General features: G+C 31.1%; 1 protein-coding gene across 1 annotated transcript; it reads right to left on the reverse strand.

Annotated features, from left to right (window-relative positions):
• Positions 1–17,210: 17,210 nt before the first annotated feature.
• Positions 17,211–18,077, reverse strand: LOC123691920. Its single transcript, XM_045636510.1, has 2 exons — positions 18,056–18,077; positions 17,211–17,890 (listed from the first exon to the last, which is right to left on the reverse strand). The coding sequence occupies exons 1-2, from the start codon at positions 18,075–18,077 to the stop codon at positions 17,211–17,213; spliced, it is 702 nt and encodes a 233-aa protein (XP_045492466.1).
• Positions 18,078–18,452: the final 375 nt, after the last annotated feature.

The following is an 18,452-nucleotide window of genomic DNA, read 5'->3' on the forward strand; positions in this document are numbered from 1 at the left end:
CCTGAAGAATATCATATATTTATCTGAGATTTTTTACTGCAGTTAATCATATACTTAAAAGCATTATAATTTAGCAGCAAACTCGCGTTTTGCTCCACTAGTCACCTTAACTTCAACTTCGGAAGTTTGTAGAGTAAGTTCTGTTTGAGTTAATCTGCTGCTTTTACCGGTTTTGCGAGAGTGTAAAATTGTATTTCTTTTATAATTACCAGGCGATAGTAGAGTCCATTTTTTATTAAATTTATTTATTATTATTTATTAATAATAAATAAAATTACCTACTATATTAATTCCTCATAGCATTAATTCTTTATGCTTACGTACTATAAATCAGGAAAAAATAGATCTAAAACCTTTTTTGTTGATTTATAGTTGATGGGCGCGTTATTATTAAATACTAAAGCCACATAAAATGCTCGAATGTATGGTGAATAGTTTATAATATATTCCTACTTCCATTTATATTAATATCCCGAGTTAGGTTACAGCCAACATAAGTCAAAATAATCTAAATATAAATACTCAATTGCTAAGACGACTATACATACAAGCCCGCGTACACGTGTGTAGGTACGACTTGAATCTCAGAAACACGAGTTGTCTCCCGTTTTCTCAAATAGTTGCTAGTTTCTACTATGTTCACTACACTAACGAAGTAATAGGACATGATTGTAGAAGATAAAGTAAAGGAAAGGATTATTAAAATGATAAGGAAAGGATAATTAAGTTGATTAAATTTAAATGCTCTACAGAACTTAAAAATAAAGCAAGTTTTCGAAATGAGGCTGATTGAATAAATGGTGTTTTAAATTAGTGATTAATAATTATTGGAACTTTTAAAAGTAAGTTTTATATATGTTTATAGCTCACTACGACAAATTAAGGTATCTGCAGGGTCTCATAAGAGTCCAAACAATTCATTATAAGATTAACGAGAAAAATTGGTTTTTACTTTTAATTTATTAGGATAATCCGATTTGTCTCTTCTACTATTCAGACTTTGTTTCGACGAACAACGCGTGTACAATTACGAGATTCATGAAAATTATATTACGAAGTCTTAAACTCACAACAAACTCTTCTTCTGCTTTCAAAAAACTTACAAGCAATGTTAAGTGCTAAATCATGGTAAGTAATATTTATAAAAAGAGCGTGTGTTCCGAGCACACGTGTCAGAAGTGAAACTTCTCTGGCAAGATTCAAAGATACTAAAATCGTCGCCTTACTCCATGACGTGACGGTATTGCCATGACGCGACCTTTAATTAATATTATTCTCGAATCGCCTAAAAAAGTTTCACTTTAAAAAAATAATTTTTAGATGTTCTTTCGTAAAAAAACTATTGAGTTTAAATCTCACAAAATCTTTCAGATATCGTAAAATTTAGTCTATTCTACGAACAGTCTATATTTATCAATCGTTCTAGACTATTTTTGTTACGATTCAAGTCCAAAGCAATTATTTACAGTTTTGCGCCGGTCTAAAAGGGAATTCCGTAACAATCCGAAGTGTCTTCAGTACATTAATCCTAATGATTTCCGCATAAGAAACTTCTTTCGTTGTTTTCAAGTCGATTTTCATAATAGCTTTGCATAACAATTCCGATTTAATTGTTCAACTGTTATGGATCTGTTTATATATTTTCTATAACTTTTTGTATAAGTATCTATTTTATATTATTTGATGTGTGTTGCAGACTCAGTGTTGTTCTTATTTGTTTTCTTTTTTTCTCACTCCGAGTGAGTCTTTCAAATTAAATATTTTTATACGTTACCAACAATGGCAAACAAATTTCAATTAATCTCATTAATTACATTTACGCACCTTTACTAAGATTATTAAAGCTGCGTATACACTAGCTAATTATTATTTCTTTAAAAATAAAAGACGCTGTACATCTTTAGAAGAGACTATACATCTTATTTTATATGGATAGTCCCTTACTTTTAAATAATAAAAATAATTATCCTGATAATATTCACTAGATAAGTATAATAAGAATTAATTAGTTTTAGTGTTAAGCTTTTTCCAATAGTAAATAAAAGATATATTATGATACATTAACCACTATCATTAAAAAAGATGAGCACCAATGCAGTTTTCCTTTCGGAAATGTAACTATTCCACGACAAGCAGCCAGTATTTCAATAAAAGCAGTTCTCAAAGTCCGTTAAATATTAAGCAAAGACTGTATCGCACTTTATACATTCGTATTTCATTGGAATAGCAAAAGTGTTTGTAATTTCTACATTCGCCACTCGAAGCGCTTACAAAAACTGGAGTTGATTACTTTACCCGTCACTGTTGGGCTAAACTTCAAAACTGGGAACTATTCCAATTTTGAAATCAACAGACACTGACACTTTCCGAAGGAATTTTTTCATATATTTTTGCTAAAATGAACAACGACTATGCTTGTTATTATTTTGTTTATTGAGTCAGTTGCGTAACTGTTATTAAATACAGATTATAATATTTCTTATTGATTAAATCCACTCCACTTTAATTTTATTTTTATAGATAGGTATTTCATTTACACTCGACTAACACCATCTAAATAGTTAATCGGTATTGAGACCGTCAGTGCAGAAAATAATAAAAAAAGTACATAATGCAAAGTACCGACTACCTTTCATTATAAAATATATAATAGAAATTCGTTTTATGTAGGTGCTATTCTTTCGTTTTTAGTTCTGACAGGAACGTAGGTGTGTATTTTATGTAAAAAGTTTCTATTGAATAAATTTTCATTCACTACAGTCATTTGACCGAAGTGAGACGTATCGTAACGGTCGAATGGATGTAAATAAAAGTTCTTTCGGTGGTTTACTTTTGAGTGTTACTTACGACTGGGAAAGTCTGTGTTTAATACGTGTTCTAGAAGAATTTAAAGTACCTCTGTTTATTAAGTTGATTACCAATGCTTAGTGAAATTCCGTGTTGCAGTGGTATGGGGTAGCATTTGACAACTGTTTCAGTGATCAATTTTCTTTACAAATAAATAGGTGATTAACGTTCTGAAGCCTACCAGACCGAGAATTGTTTTTTGTTTGATATTTATATTTATTTTGTTTGATTTTTTGTTTGTCCCATCGGGAAACGAACTAGAGAAACAGAGATTTTACGCTCATGCATTAGCCAAATTCCATCAGGTTTGGAGTTTTGGGCAATATAAAAATTATAGGGGATTAATATTCCCTTTTCATAAACATATTTATAAATTCTTGAATTAACCTATTGAACTTAAGTACAACATGCTAAGAAATTTTACGAGGTGTGCACAAACCTTAACCAACCCTCCAACAAAGGCGTGTTTGTTGTCGAGTCACGCACCACTCAACAACAATCGAAAACAACAACTTCGCCATAATACCCTCTAATCGTTCTTAAACACTTGCGAAGCCTAAGTAATTCTAATTACTTACACAATTAATTAATTACGAATACAAGTCGGGTCACGGGATACGGGGATGGAATATAGTTTCTCGATACAATTGTGTATATTATATTTACTTTTTTCTTTGAGATTTAAAAGATGTAAATTTATAAGAAGAATAAATTTATTAATAATTAATAATTAATTTTTTAATTTATAATTTATAAGATGAATATTTTAGTTTCAATGAAAAAGAGCTTAATAACTTTACAAAGATTATCATTGTTTTAATAAGATTTCTTATCAAATATATTCAAAAGATGAAGAAAATTAATATAATTATTTATTTGTATATTAAAAAGATTTAGCGTGTAAATCGTCAAAATCATAGCATCAACAATTAATAAACAATCAAACATTATTTTACTTTAAATATTTTTCAAGCTAACATAGATCTTTTTGATTGAAATATAGAACAAATACTTTTGATAGCTTAAAAAAATATAAGCTTTCAACTGGAAACTCAATTTTAAACACACGCAATTAATGACTAATAAATGAGCACAACCAAATTCATCGAACCGTAAAATATGTTTAAATTATTTATATATATAAATTCATAGAAATGAACACTTATTTCAGCCATTCATAAATGCCAAAGAAAAGTTAATAAGACGTCTCGAGTAAGCAATTTAAACTCTTCAACTGCAGAGAGAGAAAAATTATAAACCATAAATCGTCATTACGAGCTCGTAGAAGCTAAGCGTTTTTGTTCTTATAACTTTAAACAAAATAATAGCTCTTGAACAGTAAAATAAAGATTTCTTACGATAATTTTCGTTGTCGAAGAAAAAATAACTTTTTTTCATCTATACTAATTACTAATATTATAAATCTGAAGAGTTGTTTGTTTGAACACTCTAGTTTCGGGAACGACTGGTCCGATTTGAAAAATGATTTCCGTGTTAGATAGCCCATTTACCGAGGAATATCATTTCGCTAAGACCAACTGCAGGATCTGAGCACTGCGGGTAAAACCGCGTAGCACAGCTAGTTGTAAATAAATGCTACAATATCTTTAAAACTTTCACAATATTTTTTCTAAATTAATACCTATCGAATTTGTATTGGATTAGAAATTGAGTTATTAATTTACTTCGTATCTGTAAGTCGATTGCATCTTCTTCTGCTACTATACTATTGAAACTGACATGACTTCCACGCATCGTACGAATATTTTTTTTTAATACAACAATTGCAATAATATCAGTATCAGTAGCCAGTTTCAAATATTACGACCGATATCGTGATTGATATAAATACGTCAATATGTATTAATATTGCGAGTTCGACTGCAGAGCAATATCGTGAGCCGGGTTTCATTAGGATATTGGGTCCATACGGCTATCCGGCTCGTGTTGAGACGTTTCTTGTACACAAACCTTTTCTTTGGTGAACAGAATGTATGGGTATTGTAGTTTTGAAGTACTTGTAGTCGTTCTTTTTTAAAGGGCGATGAATCGAAGACTATTTTGGCTATTAAAGTTCAATATAGACCTGCAGGTCTTAATGAACCTCAAACATATTTTTAACCATTTATGTTAATATTAAATTATGTTATAAAAATTAAAGGATATGACTATTCCGAAAAAGCATTCGCAGTATTTATGGTGATGAGTACATGATTGAATACAATACACTAAAGTCCATAATTTATTCAAAACTTACGAATCAAATCGTTCTTCTTGCGTTATATACACAACATTACCTATAATTTATCTTAATGGACTAAGAGAAAGTGTTCAGTTTCACGAACATTACGACCGTATCCACCAGACTTTAGGCTTTCTCGTTACTAAAGCGGAAATATGATATAAGGATCGCACTCGGATCGGCGTATTATTTTTCTTCCCATTTCACCCTGTCAGTCCGTCGATTGCTGTTTCTATTGAGAATGTTTTGGTATATTTCTCAAATTTCCTGACCTTAGATTATTCGGCCTCATTAGGGGATCTTCCTTATGTATTATTTATTGTTTTCAAATGGATGCTGAATAAGATTGATCGGGATAACCTTGAGTGTAAGTATTTGTTATGTTTGATAAAGTATCTATACTAATATTATAAAGCTGAAGAGTTGTTTTGTTTGTTTGAACGCGCTAATCTCATGAACTATTAGTCCGATTTGAAAAATTCTTTCGGTGTTAGATAGGCCATTTATCGAGAAAGGCTATAGGCTATATATCATCGTGCTAAGACCAACAGAAGCGGAGCAATGTAGGTGAAACCGTGGGGCACAGCTAGTCGTTCATAAAAAAGTAAAACATCTATAAAATATTAATTGTAAAAAATGTGTAAAGTTTTTACTCGTGCTTCTTATGGATTTTCTCACAGAACAAAAGAAACAAAAATTTATTTAATGAAAGTTAAACATTGACTTCAACAAGGCAATTATTTTTGCATAACTGAAAAATTTACAAGATTTTGAGAGATTCTGGACCAACACTTGGTACCATATTTCATTCAGAAAAAGCTGTACCAAGCTGCAGTAGAAAGTCATCAACTTAAGATTTTTCATTTTATTTCTCAACCGTTTCTCTGGTGGCAATTAAATAACAATTAGCTGGTTTCTGTACATTTGCACAATATTTAAAAGAGAATCGCGGTTTCATCGCAAACATTTATCGCACAATTTTAATTAAATGGCAAGATTTTAACGTGAGATTTCAGTGAATGATTGCATTTTCAAAGCTACAACCAACTCTTTTCATTAGCTTATATTTAGCTTATATTTAGCACATAATTTATTATTTATTTTATTTATTTATAAAAAGGTACCTTACAGCTAATTATACAATAATTAATAATTAAGTACGCCAATAATAAGGTACTCGATTAGCAGTTCAATCAAGCATTACAAGTGAGAAAAACAAGGATTTAAAGAAACAATGTTAGGTATTCAAATACTACCAACAATTTAAAGAAGTTTTCAATTATACTATGAAAAAACAGTTAAAAGATTGTTTCACTATCAAGCAATTTTTTATCCTCATGAAGCTTCATTATTTCGGAACTTAGAAGCGACACAAAGAATTTCTTTTTAGTTCTTACATATACAATTACTGTCGTCAATCTTTCTGTCCGCGCACTTCAGCAGATGAAGACGAATGGATCTCGGTGAACAAAAACATTTACCCTTTTAATTCTATAGCGTGTGGGATTATCCCATAAAGGAATAAGTCTATTGGTATAAGTCCTTTCCCTTAAAGGAAACAATATCATAACACAGCTTTCGATGGAAGTTTGAAAGAGTTGATACCATTTTTATTTACACTTTAGCCGCTAAAGAACTAGTGATTTTCTTCTCCTCGCATTATTTTATTTCACAACATGCTGGCACTTCACAATATTGCGTGCAAGCAACCTCGCTCTCCATATTTTTATAGCCATAATTCACTTAAAGATTTATATTTGCAACAAAAGATAATCTATAGAGATAAACGTCTCTGAAATATGCATATTTTTAAATTTATTGAAATCAGGTAAAACCTATCAGTCTTTACAAAAATACTTCTGTATTAATATTACGGGTATAAGGTATTCGATTGTTCCTTTTCGTGGTTCTCTATTCTCATATATAAGAATAAAACATTTATTTATCGAACAAATCTTTTTAAAAATTCGTATATGATCGTCTCGGTTTGGACTCCTTAAAATATGAATACAGTTTATTAAATTCTTAACTACTTACAAATCCTTGCTCACAAATATTAAAATACGCATCTTTAACACAAGACTGCATGCAATAGTTTCGTTGCTATAACCATTCGAAGTCAGTAGCTCACAGAACTACCTTACCTAACCTTCCATAATTTAAAGACGTACTTTCTTAACCTATAAAACGTGTAAAAGCTTATATATTTGTGCTACCAAGTTCTTACTGTATAAAGAAGGACAGTTTTAGTTTAAGCCAATCGTAACTGGCTTAGTTGAAACAACTCGCTGCACTCAGAAATAGCTGGCTTAGCTTACATTTATTTCTCTGTCGTTTAATTTTGCTATTTAATATCAATGTTATTATCTGAGTATATAAAAAATTAGAGACTTTTCAAATGTCTACCATATAGCATGACTAACAGAAGGACTGACTGATTTTTTCGTATTTATGCCAATGATTGAAATGAAAATTAGATATTAATTTATTTCATATACCTATCTATTCTGTATATTGTATTACTTCGTTAAATAAACACTGTAACGTTTCCTTATAAAAATATCATAGACAAAGTTAACTCACTAGTATATTTACCTACTTAACGTTTTTTCCTACGTCTACGAAGTTTATTTGAGCATTATGCATGCAGATTACAAGCGGAAGGCAGGTGCTTTAAACGTGCTCTAGTTGTAAAACAGAATCTGGTTTCTCAGTACGAGTATATCGTTAAATAGCTACCATAATGCTTCTTCTTGTTCCTAGTTTTATTTTCTTGGCTTTCATTCCACAAGACGCTTGTTTATTTTTGCAATTTCAACTTTCTATCCACTTCTACAAAAATATATTATAATGTTCTGCCGTGCTAAGTGCAATATTTGCATAATTAACTGGCTTACATTATTATAAAACACTTTTCAAGTACGTTCTTATTATATTTTTCCTCACTCACTTACCTTACTAAAACAGATCCCACTTTTTTTGGTCAATATATTCTCAAGCTTCTGCAATTGGAGTCTAGAATGAACAACAATTATATTTTATATTGCAAGCTACACAATTATACGTTCTTTGTTCCACCGTCATCACTCTTCCCATTCAACTAAATGAAAGTTGATTAGAAGTTTCTGTTGCAAAAGTTAAAACTAGCGTTTGTTTAGAGTTAAATGTTGAAATATAAATGACGTCGTATCCCGTAACATATAGTTTTGCTTTTAACCGCATTTTATCACTGAGTTGTAACAGCTCACCCGGGGCAGTTAATATATTGGTAACATGGGAGATATAAATTGACCTCACTAGATTTATGAACCGTATCTTTGTTGTTACCTCTGGGGCAGGGGTTATAAACTAATTTGTTTATATGCAAACGAAAATGACGAAGATTTTTTAGGATTGACCCTATGTCATATTTATCTGTTAAGTTTTTTGCTAAAGTAAATTATTAAAAAAGGTTATGTATTAGTTATAAATAGTTAAAAACGTTAATTTAAATATTGTTTGTATAACATAAGAAATTACTTGGATTAGTAAGATGAATTCTATTTAGTTTGTAAGTGTGGCCAAAGTTCGTTCTCGAACTTAAATTTGATAGTGTTAAACTAATTGATACATTTAAAAGTTTTACAAGATATGGTAGTCTGCTAAATTATTTTGAAGTATTTACAATAATATTATATTTGATATAGTATTAATATCGTAACATTAAATTATAACTGAATTATGATGATAATATAAGCCTGAAATAGAACTTGATTCGGTTTGTTAATTGGCTTTATTTAATTGAAGTGGAATATACCAATTTCATAAGTCGAGTAAATCAAATCTAACTAATCTATAGTAAAATATATTAGACACATAATAAGGATTTTTTTTTCAGAACTTATTATACCTCAGATATAATATACATAATTACATAGACCATCTCAATACTGACTGAAAGGTTGGTTTGGTTGGCAATGGCCCTGTCTTCCAAGACAGAGGTCGTAGGTTCCATTCCCACCCGAGGCAAATATTTGTGTGATGAACATAGATGTTTACTCTGTGTGTGGGTGTTAAATATCTATATAAGTATTTATTTAAAAATTATATGTGTATGTTTATCAGCCATCTGGTTTCTATAACACAAGCGAAAGCTTAGCATGGGATCAGATCGTGCCGTGTGTGAAAATTGTCCTGAAATATTTATTTAATACATAAGAAATATAATAATATAAACAAAATAAGTGTTACAAAATGATAAGCCAAGATCAGAGAATGGCTGTATATTACATTCCGATAGCACTTCGAAAAAAATCCCATATTATCCATATTCTGATTGAAAAATGCTAGAATAATATTTTCAAGGGATAGAAATTATATTGAATCACTGATCCTACATTCAATTTGAATTCGTATGAATATCATTCAAAGGTTACGTTGTATTCATCCCGTAGGCGATTGTGACTTGATCCTTTCTTTGTAACATATAAAAGGGATATTTTCTTTGCATTATACATAATATATAACAATGCGTAGCACAAACATTTTATAGTTGAACATACCTTTGTGGGTATTTTATAGAAACATTTAATAATTTTTATTTACGATTACAAAGCATTTATTTTTTATTTCCATTACAAGGGATACTTCAATATCCTATCCTACTAATATTATAAATGTGAAAGTTTGTAAGTGTTTGTTACTCTTTCACGCAAATACTACTGAACCGATTACAATGAAATTTAGACACAAATTAGCACACATATAGAGGGTAACTTGGATTAACACATAGGATAGGTTTTATCCCGGAAATCAAATGGAACGGCAACTATGCGGGTGTTCCTTTGAAAACGCGGGCGAAGCCGCGGGTGGAAATCTAGTATTATATAATACTAAACGTAAGATATGTTATTCGACTATGAGCTAATTTAAATAGACAAAGATCTTCAATTTCATTCTAAAAGGACAGCAATTTGTGACTAAAGAAGAAAATAAACAATCAATTTTTCTGTTTCGTAGCTTACATACATCGCCAAAAGCAAAGGTTCCAGAAAAATAATAGGATAGGTAACATGAAATGAGGATGAATGTTACGGATTCATACTTACCTTGTACGAAGGAACATAATACCAGCTACTTAATTATTATTAGTACGTTTATAAGAAAAAGGCTCAGGAAGATGCTATAGTTTTTTTATGGTTAAAAATTTATTTTATTTATTTATTTTATTTATTTATTTATTATTACATAAATCAATTACCTTTACAGGATAAACCCAATGCGGTACTGACTAACACTAGGTATAATTCTATACAAGTACAAACACACTCCTAACAACTTAAACAAATTGACTTTCAATCTACGAAATAAGATAAAATTAATACAATACAACAACAGATAAAAAATAAAATGAATAACAAATAATATAAAGAAGAACCTTTGCTAATTCACCCAACGGGCATGTGAATGTCCACTCTTCCATTAATATTCTTTTATCGTTTTACAATTAGATACACCCCAAATTCTGAATTAAAACAAAATAATACGAATAATTCTGAAGCGGCGTTGAAAATATCAATTTATCTATACGTATAAAATAAAATACTATAATAGCTGTGATAATAGTATAAACCAAGTAAAAATATGTTTCTACGATCTTCGTAGCACTGTCGTAGCAACTGAAAATTTTCAGTTGCTAGTTTAATAAGGATTTTTGAATGAATGAATGAATGAAAAATACTTTAATGTACACCTGAATACATTTTACAAACTTAACAATAAAACAATTTTGTTTCGTCATTATAAAATGAAAAATCTATTCTAAATTTCTGTACCAATTTAATCAGAAATATCTTTCTATAAAATAAAACCACGTTGCTTTTTCAATGTACAAGACTGGAGAGTCTTATAGATAATAGAATGAACCAAAAATTAACAGTGCTGTCGCCACAGATTAAATACTTTAAAGTAAAACGTCTAGGCCCTAGGGCAATGCGCGGGTTATTCAAAATGCAAAGTAGGAAAGAGCTTCATTTAATTTTACAAACATTTAGAAATTAAAGATTTAAAACTATAAAACAAAAAGCAATGACTGTTAATTGATAGCATGTAGAGCAAAAATAGTTGACTGTCGTATATTTTGCTATTGAAATTAAAATCCATACTAATATTATAAATGCGAAAGTAACTCTGTCTTTCTGTCTGTCTGTTACTCAATCACGCCTAAACTACTGAACCAATTTTCAAAAAATTTGGTATGGAGATATTTTGATACCCGAAAAAGGACATAGGCTACTTTTTAACCCGGGAAAATGACGCAATCCCGGAAATCCCACGGGAACGGGAACTATGCGGGTTTTTCTTTGACTGCGCGGGCGAAGCCGCGGGCGGAAACCTAGTAATAATATAAATTAATATTTGCGATGTTTGCGACAGACACAAAACTGAAAAGCAGACCTTTTCATCAAAGACTCGATTACTAACTCTAATGAAATGATGTATAATTATGAATTTATCGGAAATATTTCCCTATTTTCAGATTTAATTCATTCGACCGAGTTCTTCAGGAACGTATCCGTAGCGAAATTCAAAATCTTTGGGAATATAAGCAACCATTCGATTTCATTATCACTCTCATACTATAACTCTTCTAAATCTAAAATCGCAAGCACGATTGATCGATTCCAGTTTGTTTGTACACTCGGCAATCGATTACGTGCTTCTACTTTGGAATTCGTTGTCTGTTTAATTGTCTCCCTTTGATACATTAGACCTTAGCTTAACTGCGTATCAAAGGCATGGGTTAATTAGTTTCAGCAATTAGCGATGTTAAATGATAATTTGTAGTGCAGCCAATTATTCAAGTACAGAGCGCACAAATTGCTTGATACGAGATATGGTGGGACGTTGTTTAACTTAAATACTGTGTATTTTATTTTATTTTTATTAATTCTTATTTATTCCGTTATTTATCTAATAGAATAAAGTTTTAATAATTCATTTTCTCTTAATATAATTTTCTTCCAAAAGTGAAAAACTAAAAACATAACGCCAAAGCAATTTCCAAAGAGAAATTCTTAAATATTAATGAATCCATTAATCTATTGTTTAATCTGTTGATTTAAAAAATATTAATCTACCCCACGCTACGCTACGCTACACCAACACAATAAATGTTCACACTTCCCGCGCAACACTTCACAAAAGGACTGATTCTTTGTAAATCCAATATGATAATACATTGAAACTCAATCATCCATACAGCCAAGTCAATATATAGCAAAGGTATGGACTCGAATGGTACTTTAATAACGTGCATATGACGTTTTAAAATTATGAATGCTGTCGAGTTTCAAGCGTGCCGTGCAAATAATGAGAGTATATTCCAATATTCATCTTCTGATATTCTATACATGTTTAAATGTTGGTACCTATTCGTTTCTATACTCATTTATTTACGCAAGATTTAACTGTTGAGATTACACAAATGCGATGTACTTATTCAATATAATATTACGATATACAATGTCTTATATAGTTACTGATAACGTTCTTAATGATTAATTTACTTAGATAAAATAAACAATGAAAATATAAACAATATGGCTTGCTTACATAAGTATCAAATAAATGATGTAAAATTAAGGAAACAAATCAAGCATTCACATACAATCTGCATTTAATGCTACACATTTGCTACATTAATTATAAACTTGCTCGAAGGCCTGTTTTAACAGGCATTTACGGAACATTTAAAATTTGCAAACTATTGCGTTTAAACAAGGAAATTGCTAGGGTATTAACGATGGCCATTAAGAAGAAGGTATGAATATTAATTTAATTCTATAGTCAAATGACGGAAGCTTATTGTTTTACACCTCACCTGTGGTTTATATCTAAGTAATCCTTAGAGAGTTAGGGAATAAAATAATGTTTAACCCACTTTAAAGAATACCAACGAAAACTTTCATTTTCACATCCCTTATCACAGCAATGCCAATTAATTTAAACATCAATGCAAATAAAAAGGTGCATTACCTACCCCGGTAAATACATCGATTAATGTAATTTAAAAAATATAACGATATACAGATCTGCCTGTGAAAATATATAATTTACAAAATAAGTGCGAATTTTGATTATATGACTAGTAAAACAACTTTTTATGATTTTATATTTACAAAGAGTACATTAATTCAAATTATATTAAATACTAGCTGCTCCACGCGGTTTCACCCCCGTGGCTCCACTCCTGTTGGTCGTAGCGTGATGATATATTATAGCCTATAACGTTCCTCGATATCTATCTAACACCGAAAGAATTTTTCAAAACGGACCAGTAGTTCCCGAGATTAGGGCGTTCAAACAAACAAACAAACTCTTCAGCTTTATAATATTAGTAAAGATTATATTATTATCTATATGCCTGTAAGTTGTAACGACACTTAATGAAATACAAACAACAAAGGTCATTTTTCATACAAAAATCATAAAATAAACTAATAAATTTAATGGATAGTGCTTAACGTAAGATAGTGTTACAGTGCAGGTGAAATCAGAGAACATTTACAGCACTTAATTACCTCCATTAAAGGTTGTACGAGATTGTATAAAATCACAATGCTGATAAAATGTTACATACTTATAAAATTGAGCACTTAACTATTTTAAGAGTTGTGTAAAGTTCATACATTTGAATGAATATTATGAAAAACATATTATTATAACCTTATCGTATCACTGTGTTCATTTTCAATAAACTTCCTCGTCATAAAATATCCGTATTCAAAATTAAAGTTATTTGTATTTTACTAAAATAGACTTTATAGCAAGAATCTTCCGAAAATTGCGTCTAAATTATACTACTTTTATGATTGATAGAGTTGAAGGTAAAAATTGGAATTAGTTTAGATTAAAATATCAGATAATTTCCAAAACCTTACGATTAATTACTTATTGAGTCATTTTTTCGCGTTCATATGTCATGACACTGATGAAGGAATAATAATAATAATATAATAATATAAGCTTTTATTTCCTTACTTTTACAAAAAATGTTTTACAATTTAACTTAATACTTAATAACTACTTTATATAATAATTTGTAAAATCTTAAAACTAGTATATAATATGTTAATTGTTAGTAACATTGTTGCTATTCTATGTTAGTACTTATCCTATTTTCTTAATTAAAGTAAGGACCGCTTTGTGCGGTGAAAGCCTCCTCCAAAATTTTCCATTTCTGTCTATCGTTAGCCAGTTTTACCCATTGATTCCCCGCTACATCGACAATGTCATCTTGCCATCTTTTATTGGGTCTGCCTCTTTTTCGGCTCCTGTCCGCTAAAAACCAGTTTGTGATGATCGTTGACCATCTTTCATCTTTTTGCCTTTGGTTGTGTCCTGCCCATCTCCATTTTAATCGAAGAACATGATTACCGACGTCATACGCTTTTGTTGCTTTCCTTATGGATGTATTTTTTATATGGTCTTTTAACCGTATATTCATGTAGCTTCTTTCAATTCCTCGTTGGCAAACTCTTAATTGGTTAAGAGATTTTTTGGTCAGCGACCAAGTTTGGCATGCGTAAGTAAGACAAGGTAACAAGCAGCTGTTCATGGCCTTCGTCTTCAACCGTACTGGTATCGGTCCTTTAAATATGTCTTTCATAGACCAGTACTTGTTCCATGTCATTGTTATTCTTCTTGATATCTCTCTCTCTGTGCAGGACTTAAACGAGATAAGGTGACCCAGATATATGTACTCATCTGTGTATTTCAGTTCTTTTGTGTCTACATATAAAGGTGTTTTTTGTCTATTTGTCATAATTTGTGTTTTGTCATAGTTAATTTCCAATCCTGCATTTCTGCTATGTTCACTGAGGCTGGTTAACATTGACTGAAGTTGAATTGGACATTCTGATAGTAACACTATATCATCTGCGAACCGTAAGTGGGACAAGTATTTTCCATTTATCCTTAAGCCTTTGTCTGTCCAATCTAGTTTCCTAAAGATGTTTTCGAGTACTGCAATGAATAATTTCGGTGAGAGTGGGTCTCCTTGTTTAACACCACGTTCTATTGGAAATGGTGAACCATTCTTGTCCAGTTTTATTCTTGCATAGTTTTTTGTATATATTTCTTTAAGAAGATTGATGTAGCCAGCCTCTAAACCCTGTGCTTGAAGAGCTTCCCATATCGAGTCATGAAATATTGAGTCAAACGCTTTTGAGTAGTCTATGAATAATATGTATAGGGGTCTGTTGTATTCCACGCATTTCTCAATAACTATTTTTAATGTAAATATATGATCTACTGTAGAGAATTTTGACATAAATCCAGCTTGCTCTACCGGTTGGCTCTCATCTATTGTATGGCTTATGCGTCGTAATAGGGTAGATGCGAAAACTTTATACAGACATGATATTAGGCTTATTGGTCTATAGTTAGATATTAATTTTGGACTTCCTTTTTTATATATTAAAACTATTTCAGATTCCTTCCACTGATTTGGTATTACATTTTGTGAGAGGATCAGATTGAATAAATTTGTTAGTGTCTTAACCATCATATAAGAACCTGCTTTTATCATCTCATTAGTAACTCCATCTGCACCGGGACTCTTGTCAGATTTTAGATTTTTAATTGCATGTTCCACTTCTTCGTTCAAAAATATAGGTATTGGGTCGTTATTCAAGTAAGTAGTGTGCGAATCAAACTTCGTTGGTATAACCTTAGTTTTGTACAAGTCTCTGTAGTACTGTGTGGCCAGATCTAGAAGACCTGCTCGGTTAAAGACTGAGGAACCTGAGTGATGAGTAAGTTGTGACAGTAAATCTTTTTTAATTTCAAGTGATTTATATGCTTTTTTGACTCCACCTGTCTTTTCCAAAAAGGTCTCCAAGGTCTTTAGTCTAAATTCCTTATCATTGTTTTTTATTTTTCTGTTTATTGTCTTGTAAAGTTGGCTAATTCTCTTTTTTTCTATTTTTGTCTTGTTTTCTGTATTTCTAAGGCTGTGTAATTCTTTTTTCATGTTAATTATTTCGTCTGTCATTACAGTTTCTATTCTTCTTTCGCGCATTTGTGTATTTGGTTCAAGTGATTTTTTTATTTCATTTATTAAGGTGTTGTAAAAGTCCTGAACACTACTATTATTATCATTAGTGAAATTGACTGATAAAATATTGTTTTTAAATTTATTGAAGTTGAGATTTGAAGAACTCGTGTTATTGAAACGAGCTCGGGTTAATTTTTTTCTTCTGCCAAGATTAAGTGTAATTCTTATGATTCGGTGGTCACTTGGGTGTATAAATTTACTAAGCACGTTGTAGTTTTCGATAATTCCAGGACAGTTAGTAGCTATATAGTCAATTTCATTTTTCGTTCTTCCATTTGGGGCGAGCCAAGTCCATCTAAGTCTCTCAGGTTTTTGAAAAAGTGTGTTTACTATTTTCAGTTTATATCTCAAACAGAAGTTTATGAACATTTGTCCTCTTTTGTTACGCTTGCCATATCCAAAGCTGCCCATCACAAGATGTTCGTATGAATGCGTCTGACCAATCTTAGCATTCATATCTCCCATTAAAATTATCTTATTCGAACATTTCTCCATAGCTATTTCCAGGTCATTGTAGAAGTTTTTTAATTCCGTCTCGCTACAGCTTTCAGTCGGCGCGTAGACTTGTATAAGAGAGAAGGAAGTGTGGTATATATCTACATGTAGAATTGCAACTCTGTCTGATATAGGTTGGAACTCTTGAACCTTTGTATTTGAACTTTTTTTGACTAAAAATCCTATTCCTTTCTGTCCTTTTATCATGCCGTAGTAATATAAAACGTAGTTTCTTCTCTGTTCAATTTTTAACCCTTCCCTTCTAACTTCGCAAATTCCGAGTATGTCCCAATTAATTGACGACAAAGCAAATTCAAGTTCTAGTATTCTTGTTTCATTAGCTAATGATCTTAGATTAAATGTGGCTATATAGTATTTCTGTTTTATTGGAGGGTGAGAGTCTACTACCCCCGCGGTGACAAGCCGTTGTGGGGGAGGGATGTGTTGTATTTTATCATTTTGTTTATAAATATATTTTGTGGGTGAATAGGTGGCATTAGTTTGTTTCTTTTGGAGGAGGGATATTGGCTATTCGTTGTCTGAGCTAGATTGTACAGTATCTGAATTATTATTTTGATTGTTTTGTTTATGGAAGAAATTGCTTAATTGACTTTGATGTCCTGTTACTTTGTTCTTTTTAGCCAGATGACCTTTAGATGTTGATGGTTCGGTATTTTGTGATGGAACTATGTTATGTTTTGGATTTGGTGGGGTGATTTCTAGTTCCCGTTTTTTATGTTTGTTTTGTTCCATATTTTTATTGAACTGGTGCTGTGGGGTCTTATGAGGATGTACTATTAGTTTGTCATGTCGAATATAAGCAGTGTTTCCCTTCTCTTTTTCTTTTGCTAGCTGTTCTTGTAGTTTTTTACGCGTGTCTAACACTTGTGGAGGATAGTCTTGTTTAATGTACATTCCGTGGTTTTTTAAATTATGTTTATGTTTTAAGACTGCGAGCTTTTTGCCAAAGGTTGTAAATGAAACTATTATTGGTCTTATTTTATTTTCTTTTTTACTTCCCATACGTCTAACCATATCTAGATCTCTGTTTTCGTAATTCAGTGACAAATCTTTGTTGATTATTTTTAAAATAGAATTTTCCAAATCTTCATAAGATTTTTCCCGTTCCTCTACGCCAAAGAATATTAAGTTTCTGTATCTTACATGCTTCTCTAATGCCAGTAATCTTCTATCTGATTCTGTGTTGACTGATGAAGGAATATTAGGATTAATATTTGTGAAATAACATAGGATAGAAGCCCAATCCCCACGAAAACATAATTTACAAAAGTGCCTATTTCTGTAGCAATCATAGACTAACGCAAAAGTGAATGAAGGCGAAACTTATGCAACCAACATCAACTTCAATTTACGCGGCGTGTTGTGACCGAGCATAATGCAGATAAATGACCTCTTTAAAGGGTTGTGAGGAGGCACGTAATTTGTGAAATAATGTTATTAAAGTCGCGACTCACTGTTTCAGAGGCTTCAGTCGCCGCTTCAATTGGAAGAGCTTTTTATTTTTTAATATTTATGAGTACTTTAAAACAGGTTGAGTGAAGTGAGAGGAATTTTAATACAGACTCGATTTATTACTGCACTTTTATACAGTTATGAAATGTTAAATTTGTGTTGAAATTCAAAATAAAGAATATGAAAAACAAAGTTCAACATTATTTTATATCTTTTTTATGGCACGTGTATAAAGGCAAACAAAAATTCGATTCCATACTGGGCTTCATACCAAAAGTGGGAAATAGGATATCGGAA

The sequence above is a fragment of the Colias croceus genome, chromosome 5 (genome assembly GCF_905220415.1).
Source record: "Colias croceus chromosome 5, ilColCroc2.1".
NCBI classification, from domain to species: Eukaryota; Metazoa; Arthropoda; class Insecta; order Lepidoptera; family Pieridae; genus Colias; species Colias croceus.